At 37.2% G+C, this 21,283-nt stretch overlaps 1 protein-coding gene across 1 annotated transcript in view; it reads right to left on the bottom strand.

Moving 5' to 3' along the window:
• LOC149838652 (exocyst complex component SEC3A-like) overlaps positions 1–16,353 on the bottom strand; it is a 154,535-nt gene extending 138,182 nt beyond the window's left edge. The window contains exons 1-5 of the mRNA XM_090006726.1: positions 16,050–16,353; positions 8,270–8,346; positions 5,603–5,683; positions 5,377–5,444; positions 4,996–5,098 (exon numbers count right to left, since the gene is read on the bottom strand). Coding sequence (XP_089862852.1) covers positions 4,996–5,098; positions 5,377–5,444; positions 5,603–5,683; positions 8,270–8,346; positions 16,050–16,224 — 504 coding nt within the window. The 5' untranslated portion in view covers positions 16,225–16,353. The remainder of the gene's footprint in view (positions 1–4,995; positions 5,099–5,376; positions 5,445–5,602; positions 5,684–8,269; positions 8,347–16,049) is intronic.
• Between the last annotated feature and the right edge of the window lie 4,930 nt (positions 16,354–21,283).

Genomic DNA, 21,283 nt, shown 5'->3' with positions numbered 1-21,283 from the left:
TCACATTAAATCTTTGCAAGTCAGCCCATGATCTGTTATCATTCACATTGAATCTTTTCCCATTTACTTAGCTTTGCCCATGATCTGTTATCATTCACATTGAATACATTGTTAGTTTTTTCTATATTCTCCTTTTAGTGGCAAGTAATTCAAATTGGTTCCTAAATAAAAAAAAATTGAACTAATAATTTTCTAGTTCTCACTGACTTCATGTGTTTGTGTTTCCATTAGTTTTCAATTTATATATATATTGATTCTTATTGAATATGAATCTAATTTTTGTGTTAATATATATTTTGTTATATGTATTTTTGCAGTTGAACAATGAGAAAAGATGTAGGATGGGATCATAGAGTTAAAGTTCCAAATCCCACTAAAGATCCCAAACTCGTAGGACATGTAATTTGCAATTACTGTCATAAACAGACTATAGGAGGCATCTATAGGTTAAAGCATCACTTAGCTAGCACAAAACATGGTGTAAGCATGTGCGAAGCAGTTCCACCAAATGTGAAAAGATTTTTTCAAAATCATCTAAAAGATCAAAAGCAAAAGAAACAAGAGAAAGAACAAAACAAGTTGGATATCGGGAGAAGTGTTTATTTTGGATCATCAACCTGCGATAATGTGAATAAAGAAACCAGTAGATCATGTAGTGATGCAAAAACAAGCACAAGTAGTCCTATGGACCTCTTTGTAAACAAAGAAGCACGACAAACCACAATAAACACTGCTTTCAAAAGGGATGAAAGAAAAAATGTATGTCGTGCTATTGGTAGATTTTTTTATGCAAATGCCTTATCATTTAATCTTTGCAATAGTTCATATTTTGGTGCAATGGTAGAAGCTATTGCAAATTATGGGCGAGGGTTCAAACCACCTTCTTATCACGATATCAGAACGTGGATTTTGAAGGACGAGGTTGATTGTACTCACAAAATTTTAAAATAGTTCAAAAAGGAATGGTCAAAGGTTGGTTGCAGCATTATGGCAGATGGTTGGACAGATAAAAAAGGAATAAACTTAATTAATTTTCTTGTGAACAGCTCATCTGGGACAGTATTTTTGAAGTTCATTGACATCAGCGAAATGGAAAAACTGGTGCAAATTTGTGTAAGTTGTTTGAAGAAGTTGTTAAAGAAGTTGGTGAAAGTAATATGGTGCAATTCATTACAGATAATGCACCAAATTATATGGCAGCTGGAAATATGTTAACATCAAGAAAAACATGTTTTTGGACATCATGTGCAGCGCATTGCTTGGATCTTATGTTAGAAGATATTGGAAAGATATCAATTTTTAAAGATACAGTGCAAAAGACAAAAAAAATTACAAAATACATTTATAGTTATGCATGGTTATTAAATTTAATGAGAAAGTTCACAAAGAAGAAAGAACTTCTACGTCCAGCCATCACTCGTTTTGCCATAACATATCTCACACTTCATAGTATTGGATGTTATAAGAAAGAGTTAAAGTCGATGTTCTTATCTTCAAATTTTAGATCATCTAATTACTATAAGAAATCTGTTATTAAAAACATTTCTTATATTGTTCTTAATGATCATAAGTTTTGGGCTACCATATCATATGCAATTAAAGTTAAACTGCCTCTCGTGAAAGTATTGCGATTAGTTGATGCAGATGAACCTACTATGGGATTTTTGTATGAGGCAATGGATAGAGCAAAGAAAAAAATTGCTTCAAACCTTGACAAGGTTGAAAGAAAATATAAACCTATTTGGGATATCATTGATAGACGATGGGACTTGCAACTTCATAAGCCTTTGCATGCAGCTGCCTATTATTTAAATCAACATTTTCATTATGCTGACAACTTCAACCCGAATGGAAAAGTGATGAGTGACTTTTATGTTTGTGTTGAAAAATTGGTTTCTGATACAAATATTCAGTTGAAAATTACAACACAAATCGATGCATTTAAAAAGGCAAAGGGGTTGTTTGGTAGAGAGGCAGTTGTTACAACAAGAAAATTAAAAAGTCCTTGTAAGTTTGAAATTATGTTGTTATTTGTCAATATTTTTTTATGTTTTTGTTAATTATGACATCCTTAATGTTTTTATCATTTTTTTATTGTTTTATTTGAATGCAGTTGATTGGTAGAGTTCATTTGGGCACAAAAATCTTGAGTTGATGAATTTTGCAATTCGAATTCTAAGTTTGACATGCAGTGCGTCGGGCTGTGAGAGAAATTGGAGTACTTTCTCATTGGTTTGTGACTTTGTATTTTATTTTTGAAATACATTTTTATAAGTTTAATTATCTTATAATTGATTATCAATTATTTAAAATTATAGGTACATATAAAACGAAGGAATAAACTTGAACAAGAGAATATGAATGCATTGGTTTTTGTAATGTACAATATGAAATTAAGAGAGAGAAATATGAGGAGGAGGGCTACCAAAGACCCCATATGTCTAGATCATATAGACTCAGACGATGAGTGGATTGTGGAAAAGGAAGATCCAATGTTGCCTAGTGATCCCAATTGGTTGGAAAATTCATGGTTGGATCCGAACTTCGACATAAATGACATTAAGCATGTACCTATTGAAAATGTCACTTCACTTCATGATTCACAAAGTGGTTCTAGGCAAGCCAAGTCTTAAAGAGATCGAGGTAAAGTTATATTCCTTTTACCTTGTTATGAATATAAATATATTTTTTTAATTACATAACATAAGTATTTAATACATGATTTTTTATTGAAGAAAAAAGAAAAGCAAAAGAAGTTACCGAGGACGTGGAGGAAGAAAGTGCAGATGATGAAGAGTCAGAGAATGAAGATGAATGAGAACCTATTTATATGGATTCCTCAGATGAGGACATTGAAGACTTAGATATTGATGATGACGAGACACAAGAAGAGCCTAGGCCCTAATTCATATTATAAAGCTATGGCCATTTATATGTTTTGGAGGTCTTTGAGTTGTAATTATGAATGTTAACACTCATTTTGAAGAGTTTTGGATAAATATATTAACATTTGGTTGTTAATGTTAACATGCATTTTCTAATTATGACATGATGTTGTTAGTGCTAATATGCATTTTGTTGTTAATGTTAATTTTTTATTGAATGAATGCTCATATTTTATTTCTTAGATACTTACATAGATCAAGTTGTTGCATTAATGTTACTTTTACATGTTAATCTCATATTTTTTCCGTATTTATTTGAGTTTTTTTATTTTTTGTTGGTTGTTGCTTCATCAATAAAGCATTTCTTATTTATTTATAATTTTAGATAATTTTTATAGTTTTTTTAAGTTTTAATAAAAAAAATTGAGGCTTACGCTTTGCGCCTCGAGGCTTACGCCTCGCCTCAGATTTTGGTGGAGCGCCTCACTACACCTCAACGCTTTTCACAACACTGATTACATGTGAAAAGACTAAAATGCCCCTATAGAAAAAACTATTATAATATAGAATTTATATTTATACATGAGTATATATATATATACATACATATACTTTTTAACATAAGATCCCTTAAGGTGAGTTTATATTCATTCCAAAAGAACTTGGGAGTGATTTGGGGTTGATTTGTTGCAAGAAGTCTTCTTTCTTGTTTGAACTTTGAAAAAAATTGGTTATGTAAAATTTTTACCGTTAAGTATTGAGAAACACTTTGTGATTTTGTTTTTGTTTATGTAAACATGCACTATTATGAATCTTGTGACTTATTAGCTTAGTTTTGTTGTTTAATATGAATATTATTACACAGCTTGCATTTTTCTTGTGAGATATGCATGTCATTCATAGCATATTATCTTGATTATTGAAGGTTCAATGTCTTATGCAGTTAATATTGTTTGATATGTGATATTATGGTTTTATTTAGCATTGTTTCATGTGTTATGACTTTTTTATATATTTTCCTGATTTTTTCTTTTTTTTAGATTGTTTGGGATTTTTTATTCAAATACAAATTACGATACGATTCGTATCTTATTTTGGCCCTGGCCGATACTGGTTATGACACACTTTTTATAACCTTGGCACAAACAACTTGCACCAAAACAAGAACAAAAACTAAACTGGTATTGAAACACCACTCAAGGAGTAAGCAAAGAAATGCCCTTTATCCAATCAATAACTTCTGGGTCTCCAGGTGAACCAAATGGCTGCAAAATACATATTCAATCAGGACAACCCTGACTGCAAGACAAAAATACCACCCTACTTCTGGTTCTTTTGGATTCCTTCTAAGTAGCTACAATGCCTGTCCTTAATCTATTACCAAAACAATCTAAGTCATTAGTATCCTCACTGATATTCATTTGGCTATTAATTAAGAACAAAAACTGCTGCAACTGAAATATAATCCTATTTCTTGAACAATTTGTTGAAATTTGTTTTAGACCATCACAGATGGAGTGGCTGGTGCTAAAGTATGCTTCTCTCAAATGCAAGAAAGAAAATTTTTATTTTTATCTTTTTTTTTCAGCAATCTTCCCTCTTTTGAGATGCTAGTATGTTGTTCAGTGATTTTACACTTTTGAGTTACCAGTGTTTTTTGGAGTAGCACCAGAGTTACCGGAAGCTTCATAGATTAAGTGGAAAGCACGCTTCCCTGAAACTCGCTTCAAAAGCGCAAAACTCCTCACTTCCAAAACTTGATAGGAAGCTTGATTCTCCCATGCTTCTCATATGCTTATCGCATTTCTTTCCTGCTTCCCTACATGATTCCTATATGCTTCTTTCATGCTTCTTTTTATGTTTTTCATGTGCTTTCTTTCACACTTCCCGCTCACTTCTCATGTATTTTCTTTAAATTGGCAACCATCATTTTTAGATTTTGAGAAGAATGATACATTTAAAAAACACAAACATGAAGTTCACAAAGTCACAGCATTGACCACGATAGCTGGCATGATAAAAAGCCACACTAAGTAGACTCAGACTAGAATCCACTGGGGCACACCCCCAGCTTGGTTATGAAAAGGAGAAAAGAGAGACGAAGAGATACCTTAGCCCAAATAGCCATCTCCACAACATCTATTCCAGTGACTTTTGGAAGGTGACCCAACATATCTTTGCACATATTTAAGATGCAAATGAGAAAGTGATTCCTGCAATAAAGAAAAAAAAAGAGAGAATCAAACCAATTGATAAAATTAATTTACTCACTTATGCTAACTGCATCCACTTAGATATTTCCAACAGGCAGCTCTAAGTTGAAAAAGAAAGAGACTGAAGGAACAAAATAACTGTTCAGAATCACACAGCTAATTATTAAAGAGGAAAAATAACCATATCATGTTGGTGACTAATGAAGATCAAAAGAAATAAGGAAAAATCCTATTAACATGACGGAAAAAAAACATCATTGTATTCCCTTAGCAATCACCTATCATCAATGTTGCGCATGGTCCACTGTGGGGGTGAAACACTCTGGCTTCTAAGGTTATCAAATCCCTTAATGAACAGAAAAGCAAAAGCATTAGTAGAGAAACATGCATACACACAATAAATGCAATTTCTTTGCATGTCATCAATCTCAACACATCCAAATAGGTTACAGAAGGCCTCAACAGGAATTAAAGCTATTATAACATTAAAAAGAAAAAAGTTACCAGCATAAATGTGCACCCACTATTGTCATTTGAGACAACCTCCACTTTAGAGAGATGCCTAACCTTGTAGAGCTTTGCAGGCTAAATACAAACAGACAGTTATCAGTGCTTTCCAACTTTGGAAGCAAAATAATTCTAAAGCAGAAAATGCAGCTTATCATGCCATGCATCCCTAGTTTGATAGAAAATTTTATTTAGCATAGATTTATTACAAAAGCACAACATCTAAAACATTTGGAGAGGAGAAATTGCATCAGAGAAGAATTATCAAAGAAAATGGAAGTACCAAAAAGCACCATCATTCTCCATGTTATAGCAAATATTGGCATTAAATTTAAAATATATGAAAACATCGAAAATACCATGGAACACAGAAATATTCTCAACCGATGTTATGTGGACAATAGGGCTGGACAACCTGAGACAGCCCAGGTATTTTGGACAGCAGCTTGGCCCATAAAAGGAGCAGGTGGCTAGCAGGTGTTCTATGGTCCAACCTGCCAACACTGGCTTGAGCCGCAGCCTGGCCCATCCAAATGGAGTGGCTTCTAAGGCTCGCATCCTATCAACCCATTGCCCACCCTCGCTGGAACGCTCCTACCACCCAGTGGTGTCCATGTCCAAAACATGGCAGCACTGACACTTCTATATACTTTAATTTAGACTGATTAGGGCCCACTTGTTTCAAGTAGTTTTCATGAAAAAGTGCTGAGCTGGCATCCCTTTCCCACTATGGGTGAAACAGACATCCAGGCATCATGGTGGGAAAGTGACATGCTGGCACAAGTGGGCCTCAGTTTTTCCCATCACCTTTCTTTTTTTTCACGTGAAAATTCCTTCATACATCCCCCCATATGAAAGGCCCTTCATGGGAAAGCTGAGCTGATGGAGTTTGCAGAAACTCATGCCCTATACCATGAAGACCCTTCCCTTCCATGGGAATGAAACAAACGGGCCTTTAGTATTTTATAAGCTTTAGGCTATTTATCAGATTCAGACGTACTTATTATAAACAATTTTGTTAGTTTTGTCTAAAAATATAGGAATCTTAATTATTTTAAAGTTGGCCACCAATTCATTGTTTTATTTGAATCGTCTAAGAAAGAAGAATGGTAAAAAATACTAGTATTTCATTGAATTTTAGTCTCATGCATTTGGATCACTAATTTGAAATCATCTTTCTTTGTAGTACGATGTTCAAATATATCTTACTCTTTTGACAAGGAGAGAGAGAGGGGGGGGCTGGACTTATAGTGGGTTGAGATTCTAGGGCTTGTTGGTTAAACAAGGTCAAGCTTCTCCCCCTATGAAGGATGCAAATGGATTAAGCTTGGGTCAAATTTGCATGTCAGAATCAGATGTCTAATCAGATTTGAGTTCGTACTTGGATGCAGAACCGAATGAATAAAGCATTTATTGAATACAGACCCATTAACTGTTCATCCTAATTGGATCTAAATCTACATGTGATGGTAGCTGCAATTTATCACATTAGGCTCAAAGTCAAATGTGAAAAGATAAAACCAAATCTGACCCAGTCAACTATTCAGATATGGAAAACTTTACAGAAATTGACAAGCAGATTTAATTCGGTAGGATATCTGACCCAAATCCACACCAGCTACACTACTTTTTAAATGAAGGATCTGGGAAATCTAAAGTATTTCCTTAGTTTAGAGATTGCATATCAACATAAATATGCAACTGATTTGGTTGTGAAGGTGAGATTGTAAGATGATTCAAAGAAAGCTAGTTCTTTAATAGAAGAAAATTTAAAACTAAGGGCTTCAGAAGGAGTGGAATTAGAAGATCCAATGGTATATAGGCAGTTAGTTGGGAGTTCGATAAATTTGACTATATCCAGACCAGATATCACTTACGCAGTCCATGTCGTTAGTCATCTTATGAGCTCCACCAGGACAGTCCATCTTGTTGCAATTCTCAGAATCATTAGATATGTGAGGGACACCATGCATTATGGTATGTTCTTTTCATCGTTTTCTTCTAGAAAGTTGAGAGCTTACAGTGATGCTGATTTTGGGGACTCTACTCAGGATCGTCTTTCTACTACTGGATTTTGTATTTTTATTGGGAATTCCTTAATCTCTTGGAAAAGTAAGAAACAACAAAGAGTTGTGTTATCTTCTGAATTCATAGCAACTTTCTCTTTGCCCTCGTGTTGAGGGTGCCGGTGTGTACATGTATCCAATCTAACATTTAAGCATCAACATGCTTGATCCCATGTTTGACATCGAGACACTTATATGACCATGTGTCCAGATAACAAAGTTCTCAACAAAATTTTAAATGAAAAACAAAAGGGTTTTAAGGCGTAGGGATCTGTTAAGCATGCAACTTTCAAAGAGGAGGAACAAGAACACATATTTACAAATTTGTCAGAAAAGGTAATACGAAATATACAGTAGCTTTAAGACCACATGCAATACACGGTAGATTGAATACCATTTGTGTTATACAAAGTTCACCTTCGTCTATATTATATCAAGATTAGTAAAGGCGTATGTAAGAACTGTGGTAAAGGTAGTGAAACATACAGTAGACTCAATACAATTCATGTTGTCTGAGGTTTACTTTTATTTATGCTCATACCAAGATCAGTACAGAAGCTTATGAAAGCATTAAATGACACTCAGCACAGAAGATCACCTCCAAAACACCTCCAGAAGAATACTTCAAAACCCGAAGAAGAGCTATTGTTTGTTGCCCCTTTGATGAAAATCTGGCTGCAAAGCAACAGAAATTTAACATTCCAATTTAAACCTATGATATAACAAGGAATTGATCACATAATCAGAATCAAACCTATGATATAACAAGAATCACATAATCAGAAACAAACCTATGATATAATAACCCTCAACACGTAATCAAAAACACAAATTTCCAAGTGTGAAACAGTAGGCTAACATTTAGTATGGTACCTATCCAAATTAACATGAAGTAGAGATAGAAATTTTCATAATATCATTTAAAATTTTTAAAAGTTATGCTACTCACCAGAATCAAGGGTGCTCTGTAACAGATAGCAAGGTGTCCAAGGACCCCATCACGCTAGTGTAGGGACATTTATAGCTTGGCCTAGCAACTACTACTGCATATCACTAAAGATGGGCCGAGATTATTTGGAAAGGCACAGGCTCAGCTAGCTTGTAGATTGGTACAGTAGAGAACCGAGAGAGAGAGAGAGAGAGAGGAAAAGTCGTTCTTCACATATTGAAATTAGGTCTAATCTCCTGTTTAAGTAGAGATTAGCCAAAAGAATAAAATTACAGTTAGGTCCCTTATTATTTATAAAATATAAGAAACAACCTTAAGCATGAATAAAACTCTAATTAGTCGACTTATCTTAACTCTCCCCCTCAAGATGGAGCATGGATATCAATCATGCTCAGATTGCCGCAACATTTTGAGAAACTAAGCCTGGCAAGAGGCTTTGTAAAAATATCTGCAACTTGATCCTCAGAGATTACATGCTTGGTAGAGATATGTCCAGCTTGAACCATATCTTGTATGTAGTGACAGTCAACTTCAATATGTTTTGTCCTCTCATGAAATACTGGATTATTGGTTATATATGTGGCTGCCTTGTTATCACACATCATCATCATACGAGATAAAACCTTCACTTGAAGATCAGTCGGCACTGTTCGAACCCACATTAATTCAGATGTTGTTTGGGCCATACCTCTATATTCTGATTCAGCACTTGACCTAGCAACAACAGTTTGCTTTTTGCTTCTCCAAGAGATTAAGTTACCTCTTACAAATACACAGAATCTTGTGGTAGATTTTTTATCCTCTACAGACCCAGCATAATCAGCATCAGAATAAGCAACTACCTCCAGAGTGCCTCCTTTCTTGAATAACAGCCCTTTTCCAGGAGAGGATTTTAAGTACATAAGTGTCATCATTATAGCATTTCAGTGTACCTCAGTCGGTTTGTCCATGAATTGGCTAACCTTGCTTACAGCCAGAGCAATATCAGGTCTAGTCACTGTCACATATAGTAATTTTCCTACCAATGAGCAATAGCTCTTGCTATCAACAGGTTTTGACCCCTCATCAAACAAATGAACTTTGTTATCCATGAAAATATTTGCTGGTTTAGCTCCCAACATTCTTGTCTCTTTTAGTAAATCAAGAACATACTTCCGTTGTGACAAAACCACACCCTCACTGCCCCTGGCTACTTCTATGCCCAGAAAGTATCTAAGGGAACCAAGGTCTTTTGTAACAAAATGTTTTTTAAAATAAGCCTTTGTAGCTACAATATCATTCATGTTATCTCCTGTAAGGATGATGTCATCCACATATACCCCCATAACTACTATGCCTGAGTTAGTTTTCTTAACAAATAATGTGTAATCTGACGCTAATCTATTAAAACCAAACTTTGACATTACCTCAAACAACTTTTGAAACCATGTCTGAGGACTTTGCTTTAAACCATATATCGTTTTTCTTAATCTACACACCTTCTGACACTCCCCCTCAACCTCGAACGCAGGAGGTTGTTGCATATAGACTGTCTCAGACAAATCTCTATATAAGAATGCATTTTTCACATCTAGCTGACACAAACTCCATCCACGGTGAACAGCTACAGAAAGAACAAGACGAATTATGCACATTCGTGCTACAGGAGAAAATGTCTCAAAGAAATCAACCCCATATGTCTGAGTATAGCCTTTTGCTACTAACCTGGCCTTATACCTTTCAATTGAATCATCTGAGTTATACTTAATGGTATATACCCATTTGCATCCAACAATGTCCACATCCTCTGGGGAATCAACGAGGTCCCATGTCTGTTGAGACAGTAAAGCATCCATTTCATCTTGCATAGTCTGCTTCCATTGGCTATCGAGAATTGTCTTTTGATAACTCATAAGAATAGTTTCAGCTGTTAAGGCTGAAATAAAAGCTTTCATCTGATTACCAAGTCGGGTATCTGACACAAACTTAGATATAGGGTATAAGGTACATTGTTGTGTCTCTTTCCGCAGAGTGATTGGCCTGTCATCATCAACATGAATGTCATTGCTATCAGAAGTACTTACCTCAGGAAAAGAAGTAGATGGAGGCACTGAAGGAGTTGGAGCTCTACGCACATACAACAATGGAGGATTGTGAAACTATGAGGTAGGTGGAGTTGGATTCGATAATAAGGGCATCGATTCCAAAGGAAAAAGAGGAACAGGAAGAGGGAAAGAGTCATCATGATCAGCTTGCAGCCGAGTACCAGTACTAGAATAGTATAGAAGGGACTCCAAGAAGGATTCATCTGCACTGACATACTCCCGACGAGAGATTGGATCATAACATCGATACCCCTTTTGGTTTTTTGGATAGCCTATAAATATACACTTAGTGGCTTGAGGTGCTAACTTATCACGATCGGGTCCAAGTCTGTGCACAAAGCAAACGCACCCAAATACCTTGGGCGAAAGAGAAAAGAGAGGTGCACTCGGATACGGGATTTGTAAAGGAATTTGGTCTTTCACAGATGATGAAGGCATGCGGTTGATCAAATAGCAGGCAGTGGTAACTGCATCACCCCAATATGAAGCAGGAACATTAGATTGAATCATAAGGGTGTGTGCTACGTCAAGGAGATGTCTGTGTTTGCGTTCAGCTACCCCATTTTGTTGAGAGGTATAGGCACAGGAGGTTTGAGGTTTAATTTCATGATCCCGATAAAATTGCAATAATGTTGTGGTTTTAAACTCAAGAGCATTATCAGTGCGGATAATCTTAACAACTGACTCAAACTGGGTTTTTATTTCAATGACCAAAGATTTTAGAATGTTAGGAACTTTAGATCTTTCTTTTATTAAGAATACCCAAGACAACTTAGAAAAATCATCGACAATAACAAGATAATAATGACATTGGGTCCTGGTAGGAATCTTACTAGGACCCCATACATCCGCATGAAGAAGTTTAAAGACCTTATGACTGGACTAACTCTGACTAGAAGGAAACGAACTCCGATGATGCTTGCCCAACTGACATGCATCACACTGGAATGATGTAGTAGACGGAATTTGAGGAATGACACGATGAAGCTTCGACAATGAAGGATGTCTGAGACGACGATGCCACTGAACAGGACTTGAGGAAGAATCGACTGCAGCATAAATGTTTTTCATAGGGTGATGTAGATAGTAGACTCCATTTTCTTCATAGCCTCCACCAATCTTCTTCCCCGTCAGCAATTCTTGAAAATGACAACACACATGATCAAATATCACTCTACAATTTAGCTCTTTTGTAAGGCAACTCACTGACAGTAAACTTTAAGGAAATGAAGGAGCATGAAGGACATTTTTCAACTGTAAGGAAGGGGATATAGAGACATTTCCCTGACCGATAACCGGAGAGGAACTCCCATCAGCTAATGAGACTCCCCAATGTGCAGTAATAGCCTTTAGATCTGAAATTTTTTTAGAATTTCCACATAGATGTCTAGAAGCATCAGAGTCAATAATCCACTTACTATCATGGGGAGAAAGATGATCTCCGGTAGAGTAGGCCACACCAACTACAGGAGAAGAGGAACTTGAAGGACGATGAGAGACCAGCTCCTCATATTTTGCACGGCTAAGAGTGATAGGTTCACTAAGAGAATTGGATTCATGCTCCACCTCTAGTTTTGTAGCATTAGCTTTTGGAACATTTGGCTTTAATGGAAGAAATGCAGGTTGTTCATGTTTATCCCAGCAACGATCTTCTAAATGTCCTGATTTTCCACAATAGGTACATTGGAGTTTACCTCTACCTCCCATACCTATTCCACGACCTCTGCCTCTAACATTCATAGTATTTCCTCATCCATAACTAGATGGAACAGCTAAAGCAGATGACTGAGATGCAGGTTGAGATTGTAGAAGAGAGATGGCCAGTCTACTCAATCGATTGTATGCATCAGCAAGAGTAGGAACATCAGACCCGGTCAACATTTCGACTTTAGCAACTGTGAACTCTGATGATAAGCTTATGAGGAACCGAGCAACAATAGTAGCATAGTACTGGGCCAAGGTCTGATCACCCTGCTGTAAATTATATATCTCTTGTTCAACTTGGAGAATACGACTCACATTCGTCTCTTGAGAATATGTATCTCGAAGATTATCCAACATCTGTTTGGCTGTATTATAATAAATTAGGCCATCTGTAATATGAGGTTCAATGCTATTCATTATCCATGACATAACAATGTCATTATCTTCTTCCCAAGTATTATATTTTTCAGTTTTATCATTTGGCTCAGATTCCAATAAAATATGCTTTCTACGATGTCCAGACATGGACATCATAAACATCCTGGACCACCTTGCATAATTTGTTTCATTCAATTTAACGGAAAAGCCATATGAGAAAGGATTGGCAAAGGCTTTGTATTCCCCAATAGCCTCATTCTTGTAATCAGATTTGGGAGCTTCACCCATAATGATTAAAAAAAAGAAATCTCAACAATTGTTGTTGCTGCACAATACGCAGATCGACGACGATGATTGTTCTTCACCACGACACCCAGATCTGTATCAGATTGAAAGAAAAAAAACATGTGCTCCACACTATGCAGGTCCACACTGCAGATCTGTATTAGATAAAAAAAAAATTGATAACAACGTCTGCTTCACGCAGTTGCACAGGAGCATAACATAGTAATGATCTGCTCCACAATACGCAGATCCATACTGCAGATCTGTATCAGATCCAAAAAAAACACTTTGATAACAACGCCTGTTTCACGCTGCCGAAAAAAAAACTTTGAGAACAGCGTCTGCTCCACGCTGTCATTCCATCATCACCAAAGCATAGGCACAGATACTGCCTGTCACCCGCTTCACGTCATCTGCACAGCACCCATACCTACACTCACCAGATCGGGTCGACCGAAAGCCCATGGCTTCACCACGACTTGTAGATCTAATTACAGATCTGAGTCATGACTTTTGTCAGACTACAGATCTGTTATCAGATCTGTACCCAAAAAAAAACAATGGAACTTTACCCGATCTTCTACATGTGATCTACCTTCACGCGATCAAAAGAAAACAACAGACACCTTACCCGGTCTTCTATACGTGATATACCTTCACGCGATCTCGAGATCACGCGATCCACCTTCACGCGATATGGCGCAGAACCAGAGGTCACGTTCCCAAGAGCGTCGACTCTGATACCATGTAGATTGGTACAATAGAGAACCGAGAGAGAGAGAGAGAGAGGAAAATTCGTTCTTCACATATTGAAATTAGGTCTAATCTCCTGTTTAAGTAGAGATTAGCCAAAAGAATAAAATTACAGTTAAGTCCCTTATTATTTATAAAATATAAGAAACAACCTTAAGCATGAATAAAACTCTAATTAGTCGACTTATATTAACATAGCTAAAAGCATGAAAGTTTGTTCAAGTAATAAATAGGCCAATCTTAAATATTAATGAAAGGATTTCACACTAAACAAGCCCATGCTTGATGCCAAGTCAGCTTGCTAAAAAGCAACTCTTTGTTTATACAAAATTTCTATTCAAAATCTTACCACAAAAATTTTGTGTTAGTCTGTTTGAATAGCACAAACTCTTCCTCATACAAGAGGCCATGAATTCAAATTCCCTCCTCTCTCTTCACCAACTTCAATTTGAAAAGAAAAGTGCCTACCCAAGATTAATCAAGCCAAGTTCAAGCCTCTACTAAGCGAAGCTTGAAGAGCCCAGTCTTGCATAAAACTTGGCACATGAACAGAGCTACCCAGTCTATCAATGAAAATATTTGTGAAAAAGTATGCTTCCACGCTCTACTTTTACCATCTTTCCTCGCCTCTGTGACCATCTTTACTTTTCATTTTCTTCTTTCATTGTTCACCTTCATCAGATGAAAACCAATCTTACCCTTCAAACGACTCATTCCAACTAGTTCTATTGGTCAAACAAAATCTTGCATGCTTGGAAAAACTTATATGTATCATGTAACAACTAACAACAATATGAGTGCCTAGTGTTTTCTTCTCCTATACTCATTCAATGTTCTCTTGCATGCATTCTTATATAAAAGCCCGATCCTCTATGCAACTGTAGTACCAAAAGGAAAATTATGTACACTGTCCAGTGCATTCTATTCTCCCCTCCAGCTACACGCAGAAAAGCTGACAAAATGTTTGCACAAGTTACAAAAAGATATTTCGGTGTGCTATGATCAACTTTCCAGGAGTAAGCATGAAAAATTGTCAGCAAAATGAAAGAAAGGAGCATGATTGTATCACCATTAATGAACATTAAAGAGACGCAAATGGAAAATGTATACAAGAAAGTAAGACAGGAGCAGAAGGCGGAAATAACCCTTAGCAAACAAGATCGCATAGAATGCCACAACAGATGTAGCAACAGATAGCCAAGGTGATGACACAAACTGTGTACAGACACCACAGAAACCACTATACACAACCTAACAAGTATACACTGGAGGTGGCTTGAACATATCCTGGAGGCATGGCCACAATGTAGCCCATAACTTTGACAGAGATTTGGAGGTGGTAAGTAACTAAATTAAGAAAAATAAACTCCCTAATGTCCATGATACCAGTATTTTATTTAATTTCTTTTAAATTTTGCTAAACCAAGTAATTCTTGACATAAACCTCACGAATACCCATTTTTCTAAAAACCATCATTAGCCAGCAACAATCACAAATATGATCTAAAACAAGCAATACTGCCAGGCAGAAACAATTCAGACCCACAAAAAATTTTGCAGAAATTGTTGAGAACCTCGAAGAAGGATTTTCATTCCTTAGTTCCAAACAAAACTTGTCATGCTGTATTGGAGAGTTTCGAATGATCGGTCATGTCATATAGGGCTGAGTAGGTCATCAAATTACTTCGATTTAAATTATCTGGAGGATCCCTTGTATATATCAAAAGATGTTCCATTTCTTCATCATCAATCAAATCACAGTCCGCGACCCAGTATCCTATTATCATAATTTTCCTCAACCAACGACTACAATCGGGTCTATACTCAGGTGTAAAACTCATTCCTAGGAATCCTCAGAGATGAAAGCTTGCTACGGACGGAAAGGGTACGTAACCAACGCACCAGTACCACAACCGTACCCAATGGAACAATTCAAATATATCTCGCAATCAAACAACGACTATAATCTCGTTTAGATTCGTGTATACAATGCATCACTAGAGACCCTCAGACGACAGTTTTCTATGCGATGAAATCGAACAGAACCAGTACAAAAATCGCACCCAGTGGAACAATTGTACTGTAGCTCACACAATAAAAAAAAACAATTCAAGCGCAAAATAACAGTAAAAAAGCAGCAGAACTTCTGCGAGATCATGAGCCAAACGGAAGAAGGCAAGAGATCTGGATCTAAGGAGATTAGGGGGGATAAGAGAGAACGCAACTGGTGAGAGCCAAAACCCTAGGCTTGGACGTGTGACGGCCGATCCGGCCGGACTTCCCCCAGATGCCGCGGCTCTTGGCGACCCGGACGGCATTGACGACCTTTTCCCCGGTGCCCTCGAGGGCGGCCCTCACCAGCTCCTCCTCGTCCGTCCCGCCACCGCCCGCCTTCGCCATCGCTCCGCTCGCTCGCCGATCTCCCGCCCGCTCCGGCCCGATCCCCTTGATGGGCGTCTTGTTTATCTACAATTACAAAGCACGCGTTTGGGCCCGGCGGATCTTTTACCGGCCAACGTCATGAATCTCGTCTCCGGGAAAAATGTCGCGATATTTAACTCCCAACAAAAAATTAAAAAAACGACGCTGAAATGAGCGATATTTTTAAGTTATCGTGTGTTTTGGTTATCATATCTCGCTTTGAAAGTCTGGCGATACGGCGGTTTTTTGTGGAAGCCATGCAGTGGGGAGTGGTAAAGGGCGCGAAAGTAGTTGTGTTGTCTGGTTCCTATGCATCGTGAGTCAGATCCGGTGGATCCAGATACTGATCCAATTTGAGGTGACCGACGGCTTTTACTAGTCCGACCTTACATTAGGGACGCAAATGGGTCGGATCCAAGATGAAGTTCTTGCAACTTTTCGTCTGTTTCCGATCCTATTTCGATCCGAATCTCCATGTATTTAGCCGTTACTGATACGAACCATTTGCATCCTTACCTTACATCGCTTAGGTAGAATCCAGCTCAGGGTTGAATAGCCCAAAAAGGCTCCTTACACTTAATTTGATGGCTCGGTTTAAGGCCTTCAAACTGAAGGATGTAGTGGGTTCAATGCACAAACCATGTGTCTTTGCCGCACACGGACGTGATTATTGCATCATGTGGATCGATCCGATCAGGTGTAACTAATCAGACCAGATCCAGATCCTAATATTGTTGGGTCAGTATCTGACCGTTAATCGATCCCTTTACAACCAAGTATTTTGGTGATGACGTTGACGATCACTGTGACCGAGTACGCGTTACGCGATATAAGGGTACGGCGAGATGGGACAGTTGATAACGGCAAAACATGTGTAGTTTTCTTTTAGTACAAGTAAATTTGGACGTTCTAATAGCCTAATAGCAACAACTGCTTTGAATTTTTGAAGTTTAGTTATACCATTCTATCTTGTGACCTAACGGAAAAGAGGAAAGTTTGTTTTGAAAGGCAAGTTGGGGTTAGGCGGATCCCTACCGGAACAACAGCGGCCCCATGTGTCAGAGGGATTCGATCCTGGGCTTCAGCTTGACACAGGACCCAGCTAAACACATGGGATACCAACTAGGTGATGGAAAAGAGGAAAGTTAAACTTGACATTAATGGATACCACCTAGGTGGTGTAAAAGAGGAAAGTTAAACTTGACAATAAATGATGAAAACAGTTTCTTAAGAAACTGAACTGAAGCTGTTTGGTAGGAGCAGCTTGTGCTAAGTCATCATGTGGTGGGACCCTTATGGTATGGATGGTTGAATAACTGCCTGAGGCTGTCAACAGGTTGGATCAGGGTTGACCCAGACTCGCCCAAATAATTAATGATTGGGTTCTGGTTTTGATGGGTCACAAAAATGGAATCCCAAATCCAAACCTGGATAATTTGAGAAATTTATTTTTATTAAAAATGCATATAAAATACTCGTGTAAGGTAGCAGCAAAAAAAACCTGGGTCGGGTCGGGTCGGGTACCCGGCAAAAAATCATAACCCAAACCCAGCCAGCATATTGCTTGGGTCAAGTTCGGGTAGACCTGAATATTATTTGGGTCAGCATTTTTCATGATCATACCCAGAAATTTGGGTTCGAGTCGGGTCGTGGGTACCAACTGGAGCCATTGACAACCCTATGTATAGCCACCAGTAGGAAAAGGGAGGGCCTTAACCCCCTAGGTTGTTCATATAAAACATAATAATAATAACGATAACACATTATAAAATTGGAAGAACAATAGCCAAGTGTTTTTACTCCTCCAAATTAACCCTGCAATTAAAATATAAAATAAAATAAACCATTCCAAGACTAAAACACAAAATTAACAAGTGCATACAGTATTGAAAAGCTAAAGCGAAAACCTAAATCACCATAATTATATAACAAAAGCAAGTGATTTACATATAAGCAAATAACATCTTTGTAACCTATGTCACACGGACTCGGCTAAGGAGGTGCCGCACCCGAGTCGACACGGGTGCGGACTCAGGTGCGGCTTCGGACTTGGCCCAGACTTGGTCAACGCCGAGTCGGACTCGGTCAACGAGTCGAGGCCAAGTTCGTCTATATTTTGGACTCGGTCAACTTTGACCGAGTCCAAAAATGTCCATTTCGATTTTTAAATTACATTTTTTATTTGGGTCGGACCTGACCCAGATCCAAATTTCTTTTGCAGCCAAACCCTAAAAGGGGTTTATCGACAGGGGGAGGGGCTTACCCTCTCGATTTTGCCTCTCCCCCTCAGCCCCTGCAACTTTCTCTTACACCCATGACGACGATCCAGTCTCTGGCGACGGTACGCACAGGCAGTCATTGTCTCCCCCTCCGTCAACACTCAACAGGTATGTCGATCGACCCTCTCTCTGCTCGCAGCCTCTCTCCTTGCACCCTCTGCTCGCAGAAGAGGGGCTCAGCCCCTCTTTGTGCTTCCTATTCACAGAGGAGGGGCTTGCCCCCCCTCCCTGCACCCTCTGCTAGCAAAAGAGGGGCTCGACCCTTCCCTTTATAACAATAAATTAACACATAAATATTATAAATTTTAAAGCAATCAAAACTTATCATAAATCTGCCTCATCGTCTGAATTAGTAGGAAGAACAGGATCAAGGTAGTCCATGTTGAGAGTATGTAAATTATGTTCTCCCTCCAAGTCAAAATCTTCTGGATTTACATCTCAATTCTTGGATGGTCCACAACTGCATCAAAAGATGACTATATTAGTATCTAACTTAAAACTTTGAATACAAATATTTAAATACAAACTTTGAATACAATGTATAGCAAGTTTTTTATTTTTAAATGTGTTTTATTTATATTTTTCTATAGAAATTATTTTTTATATTTTAAAATTTATTTTTTATTGCCAAGATTTTGCCAAAAAAATGCGAGATTTATGAAAATTTTCAAAATCTCCCAAGTTTTTTACTCCCGAGATTTTGCCGTTTTAAACTTTTGTCACTATGCCTAAAATATGGAAATTTTATATTTAGCTGCTTCAGGTTACAGATATTCGCCTAACCTTTAAAGAAGTTACTTAGTTAACTGCCTAAGTTATATTTTATTCTCCTAACTCTAGTTAATTCTTAAAATGATAGTGCTAACCTTTCTTTTGGCAAATAAATTGGTGGTTTCTGAGAGAATGAAGGTGATGGTTTCATTGTTTTTCTCAGAATTTGGTACCTAGAGATTGTAGAAGGCCTCTCTCTCTCTCTCTCTCTCTCTCTCTCTCTCTCTCTCTCTCTCTCTCTCTCTCTCTCTCTCTCTCGTGAATGGAAAAATAAGTTAGTTCAAATGGCTAGGTGACGCAGGAATGGAGCAGGACAGATCCCAGCTCACATAGTCTAGTTGGGTCTCATTTTTTATTTTCTCATTTGGTTCTATTTATATTTAGGTTTTGGATTTTGCTAAATCCATATTATGATGGGATACGTTTTAAAATGTTTATCAAGAATAAGCAGTTTTTTTCTAATTTAGAGGATGTAATTTGTTAGGAATAAAAATTTTCATCTATAAAAAGATGAAATACCTAGAAGTTAGGAGGATCAGAGTTGAGTTTGAGATTATAATTTCTAATTTTATTTAATTTTCAATTAATTTCCTGTTTTCTCTTCAATTTCCTGCATTTTTCTAGATATTATTAAATAAATTAGCTTCTAACTGCAATCTTATACCAAATCTGTAGGATTCAGGAACGACCTTCTTGAATTGCTGCATCATTAGTTGACCAGCCGGCCAATTTATAAAGAAGTGAAGCATTTTCTTTAAATACTTTACACTTGAAGCAGCTAATAGTAAATTCACCATAATTTAGGTGCATATGTGTAAAATACCGCAAAAACAAGTTTGCTTCTTGTCTGGACGAAATTTATTCTAAGAATTTTGGATCAAAATTATAAAATAAGATTGATGTCATTTTTTTGAGTAAATCGTAATTCACCATGAAAGGGTCTACTGTATCTAAAATTGCAACTTGAAATACTTGAATTTTGAAATATTCAAGATCATCATCTATGGTCAAGAGGAAAGATCATTAGATGGTTCAAACTTCAAATAATGGAATAATAATGAGACTGTAATAGTGCTAAAAGACTTCTAAAAAATAAATATTCCCACGATGTAAATTGTCATTGTACTCTTCCCAAAACAAAATATGCAAAAATTATTTATGGGAGAAATACTGGATTTGATGCCTAATGGAAATTGAATGTGTAAAATAAAGGTTGATCAAATCGAGTAAATATTGTTTGTCAGTTTGTTTTCTCACACTCATTGGATAGACTAAGGAGACATCTTGCCTACTTTTTTCTTGTTGCTTTGGACACTTGGATTAAATAGGTTGAGTAATCTTTTTTTTTATTAATAGGTAAGCTGCAGATAAACCCCATGGTATTCGAACTCAAGACCCCTTGATTATGATAATGTGGCCTTAGCATCCAGTTACCTTACGCAACCAAAACTAGGTTCAGTAAATTTAATAAAAGAAACCTTGTGTATACCGAATACAATAACATACCGAATACACGATATGTCATGTTCTTATGGTATACCAAACTCAATGACTTTCTGTTCATATAGTCTACAAAAACCAGAAGTCTCTCATAGTTATCTGAATGTAGTTTCTCTTGTATCGGTATTTGTGTACTTTTAGTATAAATAGGGTCTTTTGTATCCAATGTAATTATTCAGTTTTTCAATAGTGAAAGGAAGAATTCTTTTCCTTCTTCAAACTCATTTTTTGTCATGGTATCAAAGCGCAGGTCATAGTGCGGCCTCTTCAGCTTCCTTTGCAAAGCCGGACCGTCCCTCTATCTTCCGTGCATACACTACCCAGGTTCTTTCTTTCCAACTCTCACTCGCAGCACCTCTTTTTTTTGCTGTTATATTTGCCCACTGCCTAGTTCTCTCCTTGTGCACCCACTCTAGATGGATAGTGGAGTTGAAAGTATGTCAAGCCTGAACTCTGAAGAGATAGAGAGCCCTTTTTTTTCCATCATT

This window comes from Nuphar pumila, chromosome 5, assembly GCF_984573655.1.
Source record: "Nuphar pumila chromosome 5, dmNupPumi1.hap1.1, whole genome shotgun sequence".
NCBI classification, from domain to species: domain Eukaryota; kingdom Viridiplantae; phylum Streptophyta; class Magnoliopsida; order Nymphaeales; family Nymphaeaceae; genus Nuphar; species Nuphar pumila.
Note: the sequence above shows the minus strand (reverse complement) of the source record. Positions and strands in the feature narration are given on the sequence as shown.